This window comes from Nannospalax galili, unplaced genomic scaffold, assembly GCF_000622305.1.
Source record: "Nannospalax galili isolate Female #2095 unplaced genomic scaffold, S.galili_v1.0 scaffold117, whole genome shotgun sequence".
Classification (NCBI taxonomy): Eukaryota; Metazoa; Chordata; class Mammalia; order Rodentia; family Spalacidae; genus Nannospalax; species Nannospalax galili.
In genome coordinates, this window is record NW_008341422.1 from 2,186,152 (window position 1) to 2,209,711 (window position 23,560).

At 44.6% G+C, this 23,560-nt stretch overlaps 1 protein-coding gene across 1 annotated transcript in view; it reads right to left on the bottom strand.

Annotated features, from left to right (window-relative positions):
• Anxa2 (annexin A2) overlaps window positions 1-23,560 on the bottom strand; it is a 49,599-nt gene that overhangs the window by 15,121 nt on the left and 10,918 nt on the right. The window contains exons 2-4 of the mRNA XM_008836879.3: window positions 19,277-19,336; window positions 16,037-16,136; window positions 4,230-4,324 (exon numbers count right to left, since the gene is read on the bottom strand). Of these exons, the coding sequence (XP_008835101.1) occupies window positions 4,230-4,324; window positions 16,037-16,136; window positions 19,277-19,324 (243 nt within the window). The 5' untranslated portion in view covers window positions 19,325-19,336. The remainder of the gene's footprint in view (window positions 1-4,229; window positions 4,325-16,036; window positions 16,137-19,276; window positions 19,337-23,560) is intronic.

A 23,560-nucleotide genomic window follows, 5' to 3' on the forward strand; every position in this document is an offset into this window, starting at 1 on the left:
GGCTTGGTATGAGAAGTAGGTTGGGAGTCTTGGAGCACCCTGAAGTCTTGGGTGGAACTCCCTCCTCTGCATTTCCTTTACCATATGACAGAAATCTAAAGATCGAGCTGCACTGTAACAAAACCCATCAACATCCAAGCTAATCATTAGAAAGGAAGTAGTGTGGCACACAATTCCTGAAGGAACTCTAAGAGTGAGACACCCTGTGGAGGTGCAGCACTTTCCAAGGTCAAGGCCTCGGCTAAGAAGCTTGGTAGAGTGGAGAACCTTGGGAAGCCAGGTCTGTGTGGCCTGCTGAGACCCCATGAAAGAAATGTGTGCAGTGGCCCCTGGGGTGGTACCATGAAGCCTACAGAAAGAACTAGAGGTTGCGGCAGTGATGGAAGTGGTGCTCAGTACTCCCTATGCAGGAAACTTCATGTAACACTCGGGAGTCATTTATTCTTCCAAACTCAGGTGGTGGTAATGGAGATGATGGGCAATCTAGTCTTCTGGGGTCCCCTTTTGATTTCCCTGTTAAATATCATTTCTCAAGGGTTCCACTGCCACCATGGTTTTAAGTTAGGGGTAGGTGTAGACCTTAATTTGACGTAGTGCTTAAAGATGTTTCCTCAAGGATTAAATGTCTTACCAGTCAGGGGGGCATTGGGCTATAGCTGAACTTAACCACTGTAATTTTTTTCATTCTCTTTATGTTGTGTGTATATATGTGTGCACGCTCCATATGGTGGAGGGTATACATATGTGTACAGCATGCAGCTGTCAGAAGATAACCTTGGGTCATCCCTCGGGTGCCTTCCACTTTTTGAGACAGAGTCTCTTATTGGCCTGACACTTTACCACATAGGCTAAACCCAGCAGGTCAGAAAGCACCAGGGATCCATCTGTCTCTGCCTCTCATCTCTCCATCACTGGGATTAAAGGAACCCCACATACGGCCTTTTACCTGGGTTCTGGGATCTGAACTCAGGTCCTCATACTTGAGAGGCACTTTACCCGTGAGCCACCTCTCCGGCCCCTTTTCTTCTCTCTTTTCATGTTCCACCCTTCCTCTTCCTACTTCCATGGCATCTAAATGTCTCTCCCATCCATGTACGTGTGTGCTCTAAAAGCTAATTTGCAGCCTGCTTCAGAGACAGTCTTCTCAAACCACCCATACATGTCAAGAATGTTACAATTGGCACAGATCTGAGGACTTATTGGGACCAGCCCTTTCACCTTCTTTTCTCTGGCTTCTGATGCCATAAGCACACATGAGATATAGAAGGGAATTTCCAAAAACACACCCCAATTATAACACCAGCTTTCCAAATTGGAACCTTGAGGTTAGGTGATTCCCAACTTAGCCTACCCTTGACACCGCCCACCACCATGTCTGCTCAAACCTCAACAGGCACCTGGGCACCAGCTGGCTTTTTCCACTGCTGAATACCTTACAGGCATTCGACTTCCCATTTCTTAAAATGTCTAGTATAGGGCTTAGCACAAAAAAATCTCAGAAAGGATCCAATGAAACATAAGTATCCCTGTATAGAGAAACCTCATTCCTAGCCCTGGCTTGAACATGCAAAACACAAAATCCAAACTTCCTCTCAGTCCCCTTTGATAGCCATGCCAGGGTCTGCAGCCCACCACCTGGGCAGGGTCAACTTGTATCCCCATAGTCTGTGTCCTCAGCCCACAACTCATCTGAAACAATGCTAGGGTTTCCTTCTGAAACAATCTCAGGTAGTTCAGGCATCTTTCTGTGGAAGGTAAGTATCCTGAGCCATGAAGAATCAGCAAGTCAGTAGGCTATCTCTAGGCATGACAAAGCCTGTGCAGTTGCTGACCCCTCCTAGTATTCTGGTAATATGTTCCCTCCACTGGCTATGTGAGAGCTATGTTCTCCAATTGCCTAATGTGAATCAAGACCTGTGTTTGTATGTACTCACAGTTCCAAAACCACACTGTGTCAGTGGCCGCTGAATGAGCAATTATTTGCTTACTGTCCAAAGTAGTGGACTTCTTACTCCAGCAAGAAATTGGCTCTCCTAGCTCTCAGATCCTCTGGGAAAGGAAAGCTGGAGACATAAAACACTCCCCTCTGTGCCTCACTACAGAAGATTAATACAAGTCTAGAGGAACAAGAATTTTAATGCACGTGGGATGAAAGGAGCCAGCTGCTTCCCTGTTTGTATCCTTTCCAACTGTTTCAGAGTATGGAGGAGGAGCTGCAGCCAGGCTCAACCTCCAACTCTCAGAACCTTGGTGGTCATGTCAGCCCCAAGAGCAGTCTCTTCCAGCATCTTTCCAGCTCATTTCTGCTGTGGCTGTAAGCAAAAGCTTGAGTCAAACAGGAGCTGCAGGAAGCCACACTTATGGCACTGTCCAAGAGTAAATCAAAAACTTTTAATAGCAAGAAATCAAAAATAAAGCAGCACATCCTTAAAAATAAAATTTCCTAACATTGTGACAAAATAGAATGAACAAGTGAGGGCTGCCCTTTACCTACCAATGGACAAGTGAAGGAGGAAGCACTCAGACTGTAAATCATAGGAGCATGGCATGTTGAAGATGGAGGGGTGGACCAGAAGCACATCCAGTTAAGCACATTTGTGCACCTCTCTTAAGAATCTAAATGTGCAGGGTGGAGAGATGGTTTGGTGGTCAAGAGCACTGGCTGCTCTTACAGGGGACCTGGTTTAATTCCCAGTACCCACATGGCAGTTAACAACTGTCTGTAACTCCAGTTCCAGGGGATCTGATGCCCTCTTCTGGCCTACACAGGCATTGAACACATGGGTGCACTTACATACATGCAGGCAAAATACCCATAACACATAAAAATAAAATTTAAAAAAAGAATCCAAGTATATGCCACACTTCTAGGCACATGCCTTTAACCTCAGCACTCAGGAAGCAGAAGAAGGCAGATCTCTGTGAGATCAAAGCCAGCCTGGTCTACATAGAGAGTTCTAGGCCAGCTGAGCCTACAGGGAGACCCTGTCTCAAAAAACAAACAAAAAGGAAATCAAGTATGTTTTTCTTGTGTGTTTATGCATTTGTGCATACATGTTTGTGTGCATGTGCACATGTGTGTGTGAATGCATGTGTGTATGCATATTGAGGTCAGAGGTCAACATTGGGGTTGTTTTCTTCAAATTTTTCCACCTTATTTTTGGGACAGAATCTCTTTCTGAACCTAGAGCTTTCATTTTTGGCTAGATTGACTGACCAGGAAGCCCAAGGGACTCTCCTGTCTCTGCTGGGGTTACAAGGGCATGAAGCAGTGCTTGGCTATTTTATATGGGCTCGAACTCAAATCCTCAGGTGTGCACGGCAAACATTCTACCAATTCAGCCATTTCTCCAGCCCCTCAAGTATAAGTGAGAAACCTGTTAGGGTCAATACTCAGTGGAGGTTATCACCCTAAAATTTAAGTCCCAACAGCTTATGAAGAAGCAGTGGCTGTCACTAGATGAAATGAGTTGTTACATGGAGAGTACTGAGCATAGTAACTGATGCAAAGTAAGCACTCAGTAAGTGGTTCTGAGCACTGCTGTTGCTAGTCCGTATTTCTTCCTTGTGTTCTGTTCTTAGAACTTCTCCTTCATGGGCACCATGGTATTGGAATAAAGTATGCTATCTATGCAAAAGCTCCTACATGTGCATGTGTGCAGACTGCAATTCTCACAACGTTGTAAGAGGAAATCCTTGGACACCCAGGGATTCTAGAAGGCTTTCTGATGACAAGAAAAGCCGAAAATCATGAAAAAAAAAAAAAATAGGCAGTATCAGGCCAGGGAGATGGCTCAGCAGGTAAAGGGACTAGCTACACAAGCCTGACAAACAGAGTTTCATCCCAGGAGCCCATCCATGGAAAAGGCAGGATGTGGTAGAGCACTTCTACAACCCCAGTAGTCCTATGGTGAGACGCCAGGTGGAGACAGGAGAATCACCCAGAAGTTTGAGGGCCAACTAGCTTAGAGTGCACAGAGCAGCAGCAAGAACAAGGCAGATGAAGAGAAATGACACCAGGAATTTGTCCTCTGACCTCCACATACATGTGCACTGTGGCACGTGCATGCATGCACTCACAATTCAATTAATTTTTAAAGGGAAAAAGAAAAAGTAGTGTGTGAAGACATTGGCTCAGCAAGGCGTGCCCCTCCACCCTCGTGCCCTCCGCCCTCGCCCCCACCACCCTCGCCCCCACAACCCTTGCCCCCTCCACCCTTGTCTGGTACCTTTTTGGTCCTTCTCTGGTAGGCAAAGGCGATGTCCTGTCTCTGGGCATTGCTGCGGTTGGTCAGAATATTGACAATGGTGACCTCATCTACACCTGTGGGGATACAAGTCGCAAACAGTTACCCAACCACACTCATACTTTAAGCAGATTTTTACAAAGTGGAATTTGTATACTGTTTTCCAAACCAAATTACCAGGATGTCAAGACCAGTTTCCCTCTTCATTCAGCACACTCTACCCAATACATACACCCCATTTCCTTTTCTCCAGAGAGTCTTAAACCTCAGGCTTCAGCCCTTTAAATATTTGTACTTCAAAAGCTATTTTATTCATGGATTGGTTTCTGAACCAGCAGTAGGAGGTGCCTGCGCTTCAGGAGTCAGAAGGAACAGCAAAGATTTAGGAGGGTTTAAATGAAGGTCCCCAAATTGCCACTTAACTGAAGATTTAGTAGACAGTACCTTCCAAATGAATTAATAGAGACAATTATTTATATTTATTGCCAAGTTCTGACTATATAAGTGGCTAGGTTTAATTTCTATAATTGTACAAACTGTCATGACAAATGAGTCAGGCTTAATATGGCAGTTGTATATTAATAGCATAATTGATTAATATAACCATACTTATTGAAGATGAAATTGTTTTGTACAGAAAATAAACATCCCACTGCTTTGACTCTTCTTCAATAGGTGCCTATAATAATCAATTTTACAACTTTATTAAAAAGAGTAAGTGTTTTAATCTAAATTAAATCTAAATTGGGAGCTTTAAAGTGCCACCAAAATATTTTAGTACCTATTTTAATTGGAACATGTGTATTTACAAAGATAAGCAATGCCTGGTGGTCTGAAAGTTTCCAATTTTATATCAAAAAAATTCCTCACATGCCATTTAACTTGGAAAGGGACAGGGACAGGAAGAGGGAGGCTATTTTATATTAGGGGGTTGGAAACTCAGACTGGGGGTCAGGTCTATATCAGTTCTCCATGGAAATGCCTATTCCCTTGGGTCTCAGTCTCTATACCTAGTCAAGTAAGGGGGTTTGAACAACCACCTCCAGTTCCACACAGAAACACTAACAGACAGAATCCAAAATAAACATGATTTTAGATTTTATTAGGGTTAGGGTAGATTTAATCAAAGACTTCTTAAGATTAGAAGACTAAGCCAGAATGTAGCCCTCAGCTGACCAGCACTGAAATCCCCAAAAAACACAGTGCTGGGTGACAAGAAGGCTCATCAGGAAAAATAGATTGCCACCAAACTGGACCAGTGTCCAGCCAGCAGAGCTGGAATTCAATCCAGTCATTGGAAATCCTTGGAAAGTGGAGTGAGTGGTTCATCTGAGCCTTTCCTAGGAAGCAGCACCAGCTATAGTCTGCAGGAATTTTAGTATTATTATTGTTGTTGTTTTGTTTTTTTGAGACAGGGTCTCACTATGTAGCCCTGGCTGTCTAGAAACTCACTATGTTACCCAGGCTGGCCTCAAACTCACAGGCTGGCCTCAAACTCACCTGCTTCTGCCTCCTGCGTGCTGGGATTAAAGGCATGTGCCACCATGCCCAGATCTTTTTATTTTTATTTATATGTATGTGTGTCTGTGTGTCTCAAGTGATCACTGAATGCAAACCCACAAAACCTGTCTCCCCCGCAGTTCCTGCCTCCTCGCTGTGGGTGGAAATCCCAAGTCAGCTCTGTGCTCCAACATTCCACGGAAAATACGTGTCTCCACTGTCCATGGCAAGGAACCAAGTACCATTTAGAACAGGATGCTGACTCACATCAGCCGAGACACACTGACTACACAGAGAAAATAGAGTTCATTTGTTTGATGAGGCTCAAGAGGTTCCAGGGCAGGAGTCATCTGGTTAGAAAAGGGAAATTGCCTTATCTAGATCAGGGGGAAAACAATATCTCGGATTGCTGGATGTCTTGGTATTTTTATCTTAAAAGAAACCATCTTTATAGTAAGATCAGAAGCAGACCACAAAGAAAGGACACAGCCAGGGACACACATGTGCTGTGCTGGTTAATGTCAACTTGACAGTTTCTAGAATCACCTGAAGACAAATTTCTGAGTATGTCTGTGATAGATTTTCTAGACTGGGTTAACTAAGGTGGGAAGGCCCACTCAAAATGTGGACAGCACGGTTCTGGACTTATCACGTAACAAGGAGAAAGTGGACTGAGCATTAGCACTCATCGCTCTCTACTTCCTGACCGCAGATGCCACGTGACAGCTCAAGCTCCTGCTGCCATGACTTCCTGCCTATGATGGATTATGCCATCAACTGTGAACCAAAATGAACCCTTCCTTCCTTGAGCTGCTTTGGTGAGGTACAGGTATTTTGCTGTAGCATGGAGAAAAGTAAATGTTATCATGTAACTTCATTATGACAATAGCAACTGTCAGGGACTCACCCAAGGCTAGATCAGGGCGCCACTTTAGGGGCTAAGTGTCAGACTATGTTTAAGGACTTTGGCCCTGCCTCCTACTCGAAGACCTCTGTGCCAAAGCACTATCAAATAGGCCTGCCAAGGACCCGTCCTCCAGCGGCTGGCCTTTCATTTGTTGTTGCTACTGAAGCTGTCGGGTTACAGGTGAGCGTGTAGATTTTACCTCAGTTGAACAATAACCCCAAAGGTATGCTGTCCCCGGGACATTAATAATCTTGATCAAGCCCCACAATCTTATTCTAGCATAATCTTACTCCTTTCTCACTGTGTAGGAACACTGGCCTTACCTTGAAGAGTTACTGTCTGACACAAGTCATCCAGTATTTATATGAGTCACCTTTATACCTGTTTGAGATTATACCTTCAACATTCTCTTAGACTCGCTCCTCCATCTAGCTGCTGAAAGGACTTGGGAACATGTCCATGTGTGTATAGAGGTAGGCTCCCTATTCAGTACCTACAAATGTACTCACGTTTAGCAAACTGTAGCTAATGACTTATCGCCCAGAAATGATGCACAGTTGCTGAACAGATAACTCAGCTGACTGGTTTTGAGGGGTTTTTTGTTTGCTTGTTTTTCCCCTTCAGAAAGAAATAGAAGATTCTTTTCTGGTAGTCATTGATAACTTGGCAAAGGCAGGAAGTCTTTCCCAATAAATCGCTTACAACACCAGTCATCAGTCCACTGGAGTTATTTTTGAAATAGAGAAGTCCTTTTCCCCAAATATACACACACATCATTGCCCAAAAGAACTTCCTCCTTTAGTCATGGTACCATCTGGCCCAGAATTCCGACTCCCAGAATCACCCCACCGGACAGTTTGGCAGAAATGGTTACCCTTCACTGGAGGCCTCTAACCAGGGTGGGACACCAAGATCTGGGACAGGAAAAGGGGGAGGTGGAGGTGTAATGTCTTCACTGTCAGCTTGACAGAATCAAGAATCACCCAGGAGACAAGCCTCTGGGCATGTCTGTGAGGGAGTTTCTAGCTCCTGATGCCATGACTTCCCCACTATGATAGATTGTAGTCTTGAACTGTGAGTCCACAGAAAACTTTCTCCCTTAGGTTTCTTCTGTAAGGTATTTTGTCACAGCAATGAAAAAAGCAATTCTTTCTGGAGGCTACTACATAAGCAGCAGCAACAGAAGTACTATTCTGGAAAGCATGTGAGACTCAGACTTGTAAGCACTTAGAGCACATTGCTTCCCTCCCCTCGCCTGCCTTTCTCACTATGTAAAACAGAGGCCAAAATCAGACCCAAACTGTGTGAAGATACAGAGAAGACTGAGTGAACATGTAAGAACACGGTTACCACCTTCCCTCAGCTTCTCTGTCACAGCCCCAGCATCTGCCTGGATTCAGTTCTTGGCCTATGAGGACAGGGCAGGGAAAAAAAGATGAGGAGATATTTTGCCTTTAGCTCCAATTAGATCAACAGTGTGGTTCCAGAATAAAGCCTGATGAGAAAATACCACCCAGGATTGACACTGGGGTCCTCTGGCAACTCCAGTAACTGAGGAACGTAGACCCACTTAAGACACCATCTACTTGGTAATCTGGGTGCTTTAATAATCTAGAACCCAGGGCTGGGGGTGTAGCTCAGTTTGTGGAGTCCTTGGCTAGCATGGATGAAGGCCTGTGCTCCATCCGCAGCATATGCAGCATATACTTATAATCCCCACACTTGGAAGGTGAAGGCAGAAGGATCAAACATCAAGGTCATCCTTGGCTACATAGCAAGTTCTAGGCCAGCCTGGGAAACAGGAGTCCGTGCCTTAAAAAGAAAAGGTATGCAGAACCCTTCTCATTCTCAGTCAATAATCCAGTGTGCTTCTAAAATACTGTTACAGCACCAGCAGAAAAACACAAAGTAAGAGATCCAAAGCAAATCCGACTGTGAAAGAAGGAACATGTAGGAAATCCAAGCACCCTGCTGCACTGGTCACCTCATGGGACAGAACAGAAAAAAACAGCTGCAAGAGAAACCGGCAGGTTCACCCTTCACTCAATTAGTGCTGCAGATGCCAGATAGCGAATCTTGTTTCTTTCCCTGTTGCTGGATGAAACTGGTATTTGGATTCCTCAGGGAAAACAGGCAACAGTTCTTACAAAAAAGAAAGAGCAGAGGAGAGACAGACGGATGATGAAGGCTGATGCCAACAGTGAGAAGGGCACCTGGGACTTCCCGTGTTTTACAGCCACCTGGCACCTATATAGCTATGTAGACAAATACCCTTACGAAGGAAAGCTGCCTCTAGAGTAAGACACCCTGTGAGAGTCTCTGGCTCCCAGCAGATATAAAACTAGAGCTGGTTTGCAGTGAACTTGAATCCAAAGAAAAAGGGAACCTCTCAAGCAAAGAAGAGTAGACAGGTTCCCTTTCAGAAGGACAAATACCCTAGGCCACATGAGTCATGAAGGCCTTCCTCACCACACCAATCTTACTGGTTGAGAGGCTGTTTTCCAGCCAACATGCCTCCTGGAACCCTCAAGCGAAGGCACTCTTAATTGTGGTGTGCAGCTGAGTGAATCTACCTCCAGGTGTGCAGGTGGAACAAACAAAACCCCGCTCTTGTTCCTTCTCCAGTCGGTGGGATGTTAGTTTCTCAGCCATGCTGAACATTTTAGGCAGTGGAAGTATAAGAGAAAATAAGTAACAGAAAGTGGCTCTTCAGTGAGGCTTCCTGTTGAGGCGGGGCTGTGCCCCCTTTTGCATCCCTTCCGGAGAACACAAACACTGCTAAAACCAAAACTGCCAATAATGGAGCAACTCACCGCCCTCCCTTTGCAGAGGCACCAAAGCTGTTGGAATTCATTGGCTCTAACTCTAGGGTTGCACTGCTGCTAATTACAATCTACTTTATGGAGTCGAGATCCATCCTTTTCTAATTTAGCTGACTTTTCTTTCTAGTTATTTGGACGCATATGGTAAGCCATTCCCAGCTGTGTTGAAGACTCAACAGTATATATTTAACCCAAGGCCAATCTAGACCGAGAGACTCCTACGGATTAAGTCTCAGAAACCTCTGGTTAATTAAGCAATATTACTACTTTTGCATGGCTTAACTCAGTTCCTAATGAGACATAAATTAACCTAAGGAATTGCACTGTCTACCTCAAGCCAGGGTGTACACACTGGACAACCATGCACTGGGTTTAGGCACCAAAGACTCACCCAACATCCCTCCAATGAGAAACAATGCTGCCTCAAGGGAGCTAAATTCAGTGGGAAAAAAAATGGATCAGACCTCGCTGAGACTACTTGCTGTTCTGGATAACACACCCTTTGCTGCCTGCCCCTCAAACACACCCGTGCTGCTCCTGTGATCTCATACATGTGTACCTGTTTACTGATATTTAGGTTAAATTTGTTACCTCCTCACACAGTTCCAAGGGTCTGGACATTTAAAAAAAAAAAAAAAAACGCTTAAGAGATAAAAATCCTTTAAGGAGAGAAAAATCCTGAGATTAATTATTATAACAGTGTGACAGGCACTATGAAGGAGATCTGAAGTAGGAAAGATAGGGGTGACCAGCTCCATCACCTTCTCACCAGAACGTTTAAAAAAGAGTCCAGTGTGATGTCACTGTAATCCCAGTCATAGGAGACTGAAGGATCAAGAGTTGGGGCTATCTTGGGCTACACTGCAAGCCCCTAACTGAAAGAGAGGGAGGGGGTGAGAGAGACAGAGAAAGACAGAAAGAGAAAGAGACAGAGACAGAGACACAGAGAGAGAGACTGACTAGGGGAAGAGCCATACCTGGCAACCGTTTGCTCAGGGGGACAAAGGAGGTCATACACTCCTGGAGGAGCACAGGCAGAGGTGTCATTTGCTTTGTGGCAATGTATGGAGCAGGAGATGAGCTAGAAGGAGAATCTATAACAGGCGTGGCAGGGAGACCTATTGAAAGACAGCCACCACAGTGCTCAGAGGTGAGGTCTCACAGGTGCTGGGAGAAGGGACAAAGAAGAGCTGCCCAGGAGTGCTAGCTCCAGACCTCTTCAGGCTCTGCCCCTCCTAACAATTGTCCTCACTCCAAGGTTGCTTCCACACCCAGTCCTTGTAGTTAAGGACTGCTTGGCTCCAGGCAGCAGGGTCAGCTCTCCAAGTCTCCTTGTTCTCACTGGCCTGCAAGAGCCAGGATACCTTCCTAGTCAGGGGAGGTGCTGACAGACATCCTTCAGCCTCTTGGCTTGTTTTTCTGTGGACATTGTCAGTTTACCCTGTTTCCTTTGGTGTCAAGGCAAGCAGCCAAGCTGAGGAGCTGAGGAGGTCTTTGGGAACTTCTTAATTACTGTGAGTTCCTTATCTAAGTGGTATGAGTTATCAAAAAAATCCTGGGATGAGGATGGAACAGAGAGGATGTCACCTCTCCTAGCTGATGACCTCATTCTGGTTTTGATTAACTTTTCCTGTCTTCCTCTAGAGAGGCAATATGAGTCTACTAGGGAAAATATGGAAAACAGAAACAGAATACTACAAGCATAAGAAATGAATCAATTGCTCACAACCTAAAATAAGCAGTTACTAATGGATTTCCCTTTTTGATTAAAAAATTGTAGCTAAAATGCAAAACATAAAACAAAATCAAATATTTTTTTAAGAAATTGTAGCTATCACCATCATAATACACTCTATTTTATATCCATTTTCTGCAGAACTGACAAGTTTAAGGTGAATGGATGTTAAAATGAGCGTATTAAATTGTCTTCACTGATGGTTGCACAGTTCTGTGAATTCACTAACAATAATACATGTTAAGTGTATAAAATAGTAAATATTAAATCCGTGGTTGTACAGCACATAAGTTCTATCTCAATAAAGATACTGAAAATGACATCCTTGCCAGTCCTCAGATGTCTGTCTCACTCCATCACTTACTTAATCACTCAATTAGACAACATGTCTGGTTTTCTTCAGTATTATAGTTGAAGCTGATACCAGCAGGTAACCATACACCAAAGTGTAATGAATGCTATATTCTTTTTCCACAAGTTTCACAGAAGGAGTTAAGGTTGTAAAGGACCAATAGACTTAACTAAAGAAAATGGTTACTCACCCAAACCCTGGGCACCAAAAATAAATAACAAAAAGCAGTTCCAACTGAAATAGTAAACACTAAGTCTGGGGACAGAGGAAGGGAAAAAACACTTTTTAAAGAGCAGGTGCTCTAATGCTGGGCCACAGCTGGGCTACATATCAGATGGCGCCAGGTCAGAACCACACACTGGTTTTTATGCCTGAAAATAGTCTAAGGCAAAGGAATATAATTCCAGTCCTAACAGCTGGGCACTGTAGCATCCTAATGCTTAGGAACATATGTGGGGTTGGACAGAGCCATGCTCAAATCCAGGCATAAACTAAGACCAACAGACACGGAGCACATTAATCCTCAGTGTGTCACATGTAAATCGGGAATGGCATACCATGACATCAGGATGAATCTAAAGGTCAGCTAAGCCAGGATAAGCTCTGGAAGGACTCTGCCCCAATAGATACCCATAATAAGTATCAATAAATACTCATGAAGACAGAACTGAAAACGAAGATGATGTCAGCTGTTTTTGATTACACTGAAACACAGAAGCCCACGTCTCAGCCCTCCAGTTTTTTTTTTTTTTTTTTTTTGGCTTGGGAACTACAGTGTTTTTCTACTGACTCAGGGAGGGCCTGAAGGTATTTTGTTAACATGAGCATTTCAGCTGTGGCCAGAGTTCATTTGTGCAATCTTTACATTCCAATGGACTAAAAGCTTTCTCATGCAGGAATAAAAGCATCCTTTGTGCTAAGCTGGTAAAAGATACCACCTTTGTCAAATGAGTTAACTGTTCAACTTCCAGGGTGTTTCTGCTAGGGCACTTTGGGAAACTGGAGACTCTAGGCACACCCAATGGTGAAAGAAGAGTTTTAGAAAAGTGTTTTTTGTATGTTTTATAGTACCACATTTTGGTATTTATATTTTTATTTCTGTGTGTGTGTGTGTGTGTGTGTGTGTGTGTGTGTGTGTATGTGTGTATGTGCATGAGTGTAGTGCTTGCTGAAGCCAGAAGACGGTGTCAGATTCCCCTGGAGCTGGAGTTACAGGAAACAGTGAGTCACCTAATGTGGGTGCTGGGAACCCAATTTGGGTCTTCTGCAAGAGCTGAGCCATTGCTCCAGTCCCAAGGTAGCACACTTCACATGCCATGAACATTGAGCACTGTTCACATGCCGTGTGCTATAACCCCATAGGTGGGAACTTTTATTTGCCCCACTGTAGATGGAGAACCTGAGTCTTAGCCAAGCCCAGTGTTTTCTCCAGTGAGCAGCAGAGTCAGGATTTGAATCTGTAAGAAACAGTAGATATTAGTCTTTTCATTCAAATCCTGTAAAACTTGGAACTTGGTTTATGACAGGGAATTCTAATCTTTTAATCACACCACTTTTGTTTTAGGAGAGGCCCTGATGTATTCCTGAGCCTAGCTCAAGAATAGTAATGGAGCTCTTCTCTCTTCCCACTGATTCTTTAAACTAGCCAACCAGGAAAGGCTGTGAGGTCAATGGAGAAGGACACAGTCCTCTCGCATCAGGGATAAAAGTCCCCCAAGCTTCTGGGTCCTGTGGGTCCTTGCTGGATCTGATGGATCACACAGATCACCCTTTTGCAAAAGTAAACTCTGTCTTGTGAGTTACTTTCCACTTTGTCCGGATGTTCTGCATTGATGGGGTCCTTGGACCTTGGATTTTATTTCGAACAAACCTATGATTCGCTCTGCTTCACTCACAGGAACTGCTCTGCAGATTTTACTTTTATTTTCTTGTTGGAATGACTTTTACAATATGGACATAATCTGGACTAATGACTTTCACCTAACCTTGCAATCAAAAAAGTTAGCTGTTTATAATAAGAACAAGTTCACTGAGCCTGTGATGGGGCACCTGATCTTAATCCCTCAGGATCCCACTTTGCTCTCCACCCAAGATCGTGAATGAACAGTAGTAGGGGTACTGGATTAACGTATCAAAGCTCTGCAAGCAGTGTGTCTTTCTTATTGAAAGCAATGGGAGAAAATGGAGAAGAAAAAATGATGTTTGGTGTTTTGTGTGTGATTGTAGGCCTCGGATCGAAGGGCGAGACTCTCTGAGGAGATGGGGGTGGCTCCTAGCTTCAACCTTCCTAACTAATGTTGGAATACAGCATCAGTAAAAATAAGAGTGAAGCCAGGCTCCAGAGCACAGCTCTGTGAGGCATCTGAACGAACTGGCAGCTCTCAGGGTCCAGGTCTACTCACTCTTGGCCTTAAAACTAAAGCTAAGAGTCAGACCACTTCTTCATGTAGGTCTAACTTCGATGTGGCTTAGAAATGCTGTGTTTCTGACCAGTAATTTTTGACAAGAAAGGTCACTTAAAAGCACCCAAAAAGGAAGACTGTGTTTGTGTGTGTGTCTGTATATGTTCCTGTGGGTGCAGATGCACATGTATTATATATGCATGTACATATATGCAGGGCCAGAGACCAACCCTGGGTGCCAATGGTTTCGAGACAGGGCCTGGAACTCACCAATTCAGTTACACTGGCTAGCTATGATGTCCGAAGGATCTGCCTTTCTCTGCTTCCCGGTGCTGACATTACAAGCTCTTGCCACCATACCTAACTTTTATATATATGGCTTCTGGGAAATCGAACTCAGATTCGTATGCCCACATGACAAGCACTTTTGCCCCCTGAGCCAGCTCTTGGCCCACAAAGAAGATTTTTCAAAGGAGTAAATTAGAATGTTTTCCTACTCTTCCCCTGGGTTGTCCTGGCAGCTGAATGGTGTTCCAAGAACAACTGTCCTAGTTTGCTTCTCTTTTGCTGTGATAAAACAGGGACCAAAACCAGCATCAGGGAGGAAAGGGTTTATTTCTGCTTACTATTCAGTCCTACTAGAACTAGGGAAGCCAGGTAGGAGCTCAAGCAGGAAACTGGAGGCAGAAACTGAAGCAGTGACCACAGAGGCACAATGCTGCTTACTGACTTGCTCCTCTGACCTTGCTCAGCCTGCTTTCTTATACAACAAAGAACCACCTGCCATGGGTGGCACCACCCACATTGGGCTGGACCCCCCCACATATCACTCAACAATCAAGAAAATACTAGCACAGACATGTCCACAGGCCAAACCCTTAGAGAAAAATTGCCCCTCATTCCAGGTGCATCAAGTTGACCACTGAAGCTATCCAGCACAGTGACCTATACTGTCCCCATGGAACACAAGACTATTTAGCAGCCAATGATATGAATTCTTACATTAGAACCCCGTGGCGTACACAGATCTTTATACTCTCCTTCCTGTCTCTGTAAAGTCACTCGACTTCCATGGGTTTTTGGCATGGTGTGGGAGGATTTATCCTCCAAAATGAGGGAGTTCTGAGAGTGCAGAGAGCTGGCGGTAGATCTACAGGCATAAACTGGCATGCCTGGCCCTAGATTCCCAGGTCCTCCTGGCTGAGTTTTCTCAAGTCTTCACTGAACCGGTATGTCAACTGTACAGGTGAATCAGCAATTAAAAACCCTCTACTTAGAAGAAAATATTTCATGGCTTGTCAGCGGACACAAAGGAGCCACTACTCTAACCACTGGTGAGCCTGCATCTTGGTAGAGCCTCCTGGTGAAAGGAAGTCCTTTGTCCAAATGGGGGAACAAGTAGACTAGAATCCTAAGATTCACTGTGACATTAGGGGAATAGGGAACTCCCAAGGCTGCCCCTCAACATAACTGAGGAAGTCTGAACTTCTGAGGCTCCAGATGATGGTCCTAAAAGGTAATTCCCAACTCTAACCAACTGAAGATTTTACATGCTTTGTTTTGAAAGGGAGGCTTTTATGTGCCCAGGCCCCTTTCCACCCATCCTGGAATTCACTGGAGGGCTGGCTCTGGGTTAGACAGCCCTCCTAACCCTAGCACCCCACAAGGATGATCAGACAAGATGAGTGGCTCTGGCAGGGTGAAAAGGAAGTCTGCGTTCTTCACCCATTCCTTCACCCTGGGTGGAGCAGTGAGACCTTCTCCATATCTTCCAACAAACATAAGGAAAGGCCGGGGTTCAAAACTGAGAAGGGCACACGGGGACCCAGGACCAGCTCTTTCCCTATGAAAGAGGGACTAGGTTCTTAAAGAAAGAACTGAGCACAAAGCACACAGCGCTTTTATCGTGCTAAGTGGTTAAAACACCACCTCAGGTTAAAGACCTTCCTTCCAAAGTTGGGAGGGAGGAGGTGGGACTCTGATGAGCAATGCATGTATTGGCAAGAGAATGAAGTTCCCTCAAAATGTCTATCTAAAGACTCTAACTGGGGTCAACAGAAGCACTACTCACCTTTGGTCTTCACAGCTGTCTCGATGTTCAGAGCGTCTCTTTCGGCATCAAAGTTGGTATAGGCTTTGACCGACCCATAGGCACTTGGGGGTGTGGAGTGCTGAGGTGAAAACACAAACATACTTAAGTGACTACACTGCAAATCCTCTTGCTGACAGAATAAACTCGAAATAGATTCGGTAAATCCTGTTTCTCTTAAAGATTTGAATCGCTCTCATACAGAGTAAACAGGTATCAAAAGGCTACAACACATATTATATAAATATATGAAGGTTCATTTTGAGACTAGGGCTGTAGCTCAGTAGGTAGACAGACTGCCTAGTATACATTAAGCTCTGGGTTCCAATTCCCCCCAACCCATCACTACACAACCTGGTGCAGTGGCCCACATCTGTAATCCTAGCACTCCAGAAGTGGAAGCAGGAGGATCAGAAGTTTAAAGTCATCCTCAGCTACATTATGAATTTGAGACCAACTTGGACCAACATGAGATCCTGAAAAAATAAATTTCACCTTTTAAAAAAAAAATTTTATGTGTATAAGTGTTTTCCCTCCATGAAAGTAAGAATGCCACTGTGTGCAATTGCTACGGAGGCCAAAAGAGGGCATTGGATCTCCTGGAACTGGAGTTAGTCCTTAACAGTCCTTTGGCAGCTGCCATGTGGGTGCTGGGAATCAAACCCAGGTCTTCTGGAAGAATAGCAAGTGTTCTTAACCACTGAGCCATCTCTCCTGCCCCAAGTTCACCGTTTTTAATGAGAATTCTTCTTCAAGGCTCAGCTAATTTAGAAAACACCGTTTGTGTTTCTATTTTCATTTTACTTGCTTACTTGTGGTGGGAGTTCCAAAGCAGAGACCAAGCTGGGGCCCTGGGGCCAGCATTTATTCATTTTTTGAAGAGCAAGAATTTGAACTAAGTTGAAACTATGCAGCTACCAGAATGAGGGGCGGGCTCAGCCAAGGGCTTGCCAGGGCCTATGCTGCTCAGCTCCCATTTTGGGGGGTGGGGGCCAAGGAGGGTTTGAGACAGGGTCTTACTGTGTAGCAGCTGGCCTGGAACTCTGGAACTCGCTATGTAGACTATCCCAGGCTGGTCTTATCTCACAGAAGTCCACCTGCCTCTGCTGGGATGAAAGGTGTGCACCATACCACACCCAGCTCAGCTCCCAATTCTTTAAGAGGAAATACAGGGCTGGAGATGTGGCTCAGTTTATAGAGTGCTTACTAGCCTACAGGAAGCCCTGGGTTTGATATCTAGCACTGCATAAATGGGGTGTGCAGGAGATCAGAAGTTCAAGGTCATTCCCAACTTCAGACACACAAAAAAGGTGGGAATGTTCAATGTTCACTCACTTATCTCTCTCAGCTGCACAAGGGAAGGGAATTCCTCCAGCCCCAAGCTGCGGCCACCTCTGATGGGATAAGCCAGCCACAGCCTCTTGGCTTTGATAAGTTCCTGCTCCTCTCCCCAGCATGCCCTTGCCTACTGCTCCCCGTGGCATGATTTCCTTACTGCCTTTTAGATAGCCCCTCTTCCTTTTCAGATTCCTGTCAAAGCCTACCACCATCCTAAGCGATGGATGTGAATCCTTGTCCCCTCCCTCAGTTAACAGCTGGTTTCTCCATATGTTCTCTCTTCTAAGCACTCAGCTTTGTGAATGGGTGCTCCCCAGTCCCAAAGCCAAGGGCAGACAAAGAAGACAGGCCTCCTCCCCTACACCCTGACTCCCTGCCCTGCAAAGCCCCAGCACTGCCTTCCAGGTACACAAGACACATGATAACGTGGTGACAACTGAGCTCCAGGGCAGCTGACTGAGGTGCTGTCACCAGCCTTTCTACCCAGCACACACCTGTGAGCTGCTGAGAGGCTCTCAAGAGGCCCCCGAGACAAACTAGAACTAGTCTGGGGTCAGACACCTGTTAAATAGGGCCAGATGGTTAATCCAGTTCAGATTTATAGTTCTGAAGAATAAATGGATTATCAAAGTATGCCTTTCCCAATATACCACTTCCAGTATAGGGGTAGAATGCAGGACTTTGTGCATGCTAAGCAAGCACTCTACCAACTGAGCCATAGCCCCAGTTCCCTTTCATACTTGAAATCAAGAACAATCTAATGATCAAAGCCATTGGAAAAAAATCCATTAGCAAAACAAATTATATAACACTGGGGAACTTGTCTAGGCCCTAACATGCAGCTTATAGTATTGGCAAAAACAGCAAATACACGTTCCAGGAAGAGGAAAGTAAATACTCCATACAGCCTGGGCTTGAACCGACTTTTTATTCGTATATTAAAAGAGCAAACAAGTTGGGCATGATATCTGTTTCAGCCTGGTCTACATAGCAGTCAGTTCAAAGCCAGCCAGGGCTACATAGTGAGACCCTGGCAGAAGGGGGCGGGAGGGGGGGGGAGTGTAGCACAAGCATCACAGACAATGCAGAGGGTCTTGCACACCTGACCCAAATTATCCTCTGTCTTTTGAGTGGCTCTTTAAAAGACAAATGTAATTCTGAGTTCCCTGATAGCCAAAGCAAAAAAAAAAATAAATGAGACACCAAAAGAAACAAAAGAAAACATGAATAATTACATAATTTTACTCATTCTGTTTTTTAAAAGATACATTCTGGTTCGTTTTGGAAAAAAAGTTTTCCTAGGTACCTAGTTGCAAAGAGATGAGGGAGGGGCTCCCAAGACCTCAACCCTATAGTTGAGGAGCTGCCACAGATGATGACTGCCAAGGGAGGACGGTTGCTGTGCCCCCATGTGGGCAGCACTAATTGAACTCAGTGGGTTTTTAACTAAAAAAAGTAGAAGTTGTTGCGTGAAATAACATCCTGCATAGTCTAAGTCTAAAAGACACAAGAATCGTTTTTGGATATGGCTGAAGCTTATGCTAAATATGAATAAACTCCCGAGGCATGACATTAAAAACTGATGTACCATCAAAGCACTAATTACTGCTGATGTGACGAGCATAACAGAGTGAAATTCCAGTCACTCCGTCTTGCTAACACTGTCCAGCTTTCAGGCAATGCCAAAAAAGTGTATGGGGCCATGACATTTATTTCAAATAGAACTTCTAGAAGCAACTAAAGCAGTGAGAGGTGGGGAGGGCACACAAAGTAATAATGACTGAATTATGGCCCCATTTCCCTTGTGTCTAGAGGGAAAGTACAGCATGTTTCTACTGACATCTACTTTACAAAAACACACAAAGTGAGCAGTTAAATACTTACATCACCCTCCAAGCTGAGTTTGCTAAGAATTTCGTGGACAGTGGACATTTTGAAAAAAAGCTGCAAAAAAAAAAACAACAAAAAGTCTTTACAAAGAAGCTTTCTTTTACCCCAAAGCACAGCAGTTCAGCAATCCATCACACTAATGTCTTCTTCTTGGACCATTTCATCTGAGACTATTAGAGCAATTTTTTTTCAAACACAGGCAATTCCCAATTGTATGATGGGAAAATTAAAGCTTAGAGTTGGGGTGCCTTAGGTTGGGGGTAGATTTCTACACTAACTACCCAGCTTTTCTCTGGCTCTGCTGAAGCAGGACCTGGAGAGAGTCCTCTGAATGAAAAACCAAGTGGCTTCCTGGGGCAAACATCACTTGTTCAAACAGGCGAGGATGGAATCTTCTATCTAACATGATAAGCACATCATACTTATCATTACTTCTGTGTCACTCATAAGTGATTTCACACAGTAAGAAAGGTGTAATCAACAGCCTCTCCATGCTGCCCTGCTCCCAAATGCACCTTTTAGTGTTAGGTCCAGATCACCTCCTTAATCCAAAGATTCTTAGATGATTCTAGGGCTGGGGAGGTAGCTCCATCCATAAAGTGCTTGCCTTATAAGCATGAGGACCTCAGTTTGATCTCCAGAAACTGCATGACAAAAGCTGGGTGTGCAACATGGGCTTGTAATCTCAGCACTGGAAGACATAAATTCCTGGAACTCACTGGCCAGCAGTAGCCAATGGTGGAGCCCCAGGCCAATGAGAGACTCTCAAAAAACAAGGTGGATGGATGGCACCTGAGGTTGACACCTGAGGATGGCCTTTGGCCTACACACACATGCACCCACACCCACATCCACGCCTACCGCCTCCCACTCCTCCCCAACAAATATGCATACACACAAAGAGGAAATTAGGCTGTTTATGAGAAACTAATAGGTCAATTTTCTGATACAAACACATCCCATCCAGGGTTGAGCTTCTTGCCCTTGGGATTCGGAGTGGCTTCAAGGACATCGTCATCCTCCAGCTAATACACTTCACCATCAGTGCTGCCACACAGATAAATGACTTTCGGGCTTTGTGGCCGCACAGTTCTTAGAAGGGATATGCCACATTTGCCCAACCCCACCATTGAGAGTGCTCAACTGGTAGGAAACTGATTGTTAGAGAGAAAAGGCAGGCCATTCTGCATAATCCTCCCAAAATACAGAACACAGGACAGAGCTGCCTCCTGAGGTGGTCACTAATGATGTTGGGTTTCTCTTTGCTTAAGAGTCTTTGGTACCCATGGAAATTCAGCCCTCTATTCTCTTCAAAGATCTTGCATTGTCTAAATATTCTCATAACACTGCTCTGGAGACAGTATTTGGCATAGATGGGTTTGCCTAAGCAGATTCTAGGCTTGGTATGGGGTAGAAAGGGAGAAGAGTCATCTTTATTTGAGGTTAAGGATGTGCTTTTACAGGAGGTTAATCTTGAACTAGAGCTCTCTCTGTCTCTCTCTGTGTCTCTCTGTCTCTGTCTCTGAACCCTTCAAGTCAGACAAAAAGGAAGCTAATCACAAATGCTCCACTCACCTCCGTTCCCTCTCCCCTCACACTGCCTCCTCTCCCTTGTGTGCCCTGTGTGTCCACATCTGCATGGTAAGAAGTCTTGCTGTATGTCAGGTGCGGTTCATCCATAAAATGAAATTTTATTTGGTGATAAGAAAAATTGTGTTATCAAATCCATGAAAACACATGGAGGAACTTTAAATGTACATTGTTACAAGAAAGAAGCCAGTCTGAAGGGCTGCATATGGCTGTGATTTCGACTACATGGCTTTCTAGAAAGGCTGTACTATGGAGACAGTGAAATAATGAATGGCAGCCAGGGGTAAGGGAAGAAGAGATAAAAGGTAGATGACAGAGGATCTGTGTGTGAGTGTGTGGGCATGTGAGAGTGTGTGTATGTGTGTTGATGTATGTGTGTAAGAGTGTGACTGTATGTGAGACACTGTGTCATTGTGTGTTTCAGTGTGTGTGTGTGTGACTGTGATTATGTGTGTGTGACTGTGTCAGTGGTAAGTGTGACTGTGTGTGACTGTGTGAGCATGTGTGTCTTGTGTGTGCACACACATGCACCCTTGTTCATGCCTGTGGAGGCTAGAGGCCTCTGGTGTCCTCTGGTGTCACTCTCAGAAACAGCATCATCTCCTTTGACACAGATCTCTCATTGGCCTGAAGCTCACCAATTAGGCTAGACTGGCTGGTCAGAAAGCCCCAGGAATCTACCTGTCTCCACCTTCCCAGCACTGGGATTATAAAAGTACATCACCACAACCGACTTTCTTACATGGGTTCTGGGGATGGAACTCAGATCTTCCAAGCACGTTACTGATTGAAATATCTCTCTTCCCAGACCCCGCACAGAGAAGGTTGTTTTGTTTTTGTTTTATTGAGACAGGGTCTCACTATGCAGCCCTGGCTGGCCTGGAATGTATAGACATCCCCCTGCCTCTGCTCCTGAGTGCTGGGATTAAAGGCTTGTACCACCACACCAGCCTTACACAGAGAATTTTTAAGGCAGTGAAATTATTCTGTATGGTGATGATACTGATGGTGAACTCACATCATTAAAATGTATCACATACCGAGGAATGTATAAGACAGAGGGTGAACCCTTAACATACATACGGCCTTTGTGTGATTATGACATGTCACTATAGGTTCACTGAGTCTAACAAACATGTTATTGTGGTGTATGATGTCAACACCGGGAAAGCTACATATGTGTGGAAGCTCCCCATACTGTCTGTTCAATGTTGCTGTGAACCTAAAACTACTCTAAAAAAATAGAACTTAAAGCTGAGCACATCACATCTACCTGGCCCTTAGTGGTAGAGGCAGGAGGAGAGGCAGTTCAAGCCTGGGATACATGAAACCCTGTTTCAAAAAATTAAGAAATAAAGAAAAAGAGGGGCTGGAGAGAAAGCTAGCAGCTAAGAGCACTGACTGTATTTGCAGAGGATCTGGGTTTCATTCCCAGCACCTACATGGAAACTAACAACCACCTGAAACTCCAGTTCCAGGGGATCTGACACCTTCTTCTGGCCTCTGTGGGCACTGCACAACACAGGTGCACTTATATACATGCAGACAAAACACCCATACATATAAAATAAATAAATAAAAAAAATTAAAACAAGAAAAAATGTAAATCTATTTTTAAAGCCATGTTCTATAGCTCTATTATCCAATACCCTAGTTACCATCCCCACATAGCCATCAAGCACTTGAAGTGTGTCCAGTCCAGATAGAGATGTTCTAGACACAGGAAGGACACCCCAGAGGTTGGAAACTTACTATGAAAAAAAGTGCGGACTCTCCAGAGAATAACTTTTACAGTACTTGGTGGGGTTTTTTTGTTGTTGTTGTTGTTTTTGTTTTTGTTTTGGTCTTTTCCAGACCAGGTCTCCCTGTAGCCCCAGCTGACCTGGGACTCGCTATGTAGGCCAGGCTGGTCTTGATCTCATGGCAATCTGCTGTCTCTCCTGAGTGTCTGTACCAAAGGTATACACCACCATACCTAGCTTTTTTTTTTAAATGTGACTACTAGAATACTTGGGATTGTATGCACAGCTCATATTCTATGTCTACACAGAACAGACTATGACTAGCACTCTACAGAACAGTACTTGTCTAGAGGACCCCAGAAAGCCAGGGTCAATCACAATCCAAATCCTTTTCCAAAGCCAGGTCAACTGAAGCCTATATATTGAGTTAATGTCTTCATTGACAGTGTGAGAAATGCCCATCCTCCGCTTGGGCCCAACCTGCCAGGGTCTCTCATCATGAATATCCACAGCAGAAATGAAAGGTTGTTATCTGCCTTGCAGGATTCTAGACCAAAAATGCCATCCAAAATAAAGCCAATGAAAATCGCCAGCAGGCGCATCCAAGAAGCCAGTTGTTTCTGCTTCTGGATGTGGATGAAAGTCCTTGTATTTAGTAAATGAGGCTCCTCACCAGGGTTCTGGTGTTTAGGCAATCTCAACTGCAGAGCACAGCAAGTTTTTGTTCTTTCAAGCTGTCTTTCTAGCTGTGAGCACCGGCTTTGCAGACGGCTGCCCACGTGGAACACCTCCCCCAGTACTGGGCAGACCAGACAATCTGATGTGCTACTTCACACTCTCTATTCATGCCAGTTCTCCCACAGCCACAACACCTTGAGAGGACAAAGAAGAGGGATTTTGGAAATCTTGATTTCTGTTCTACTGCTTATAATTAGACTGTTCTTTC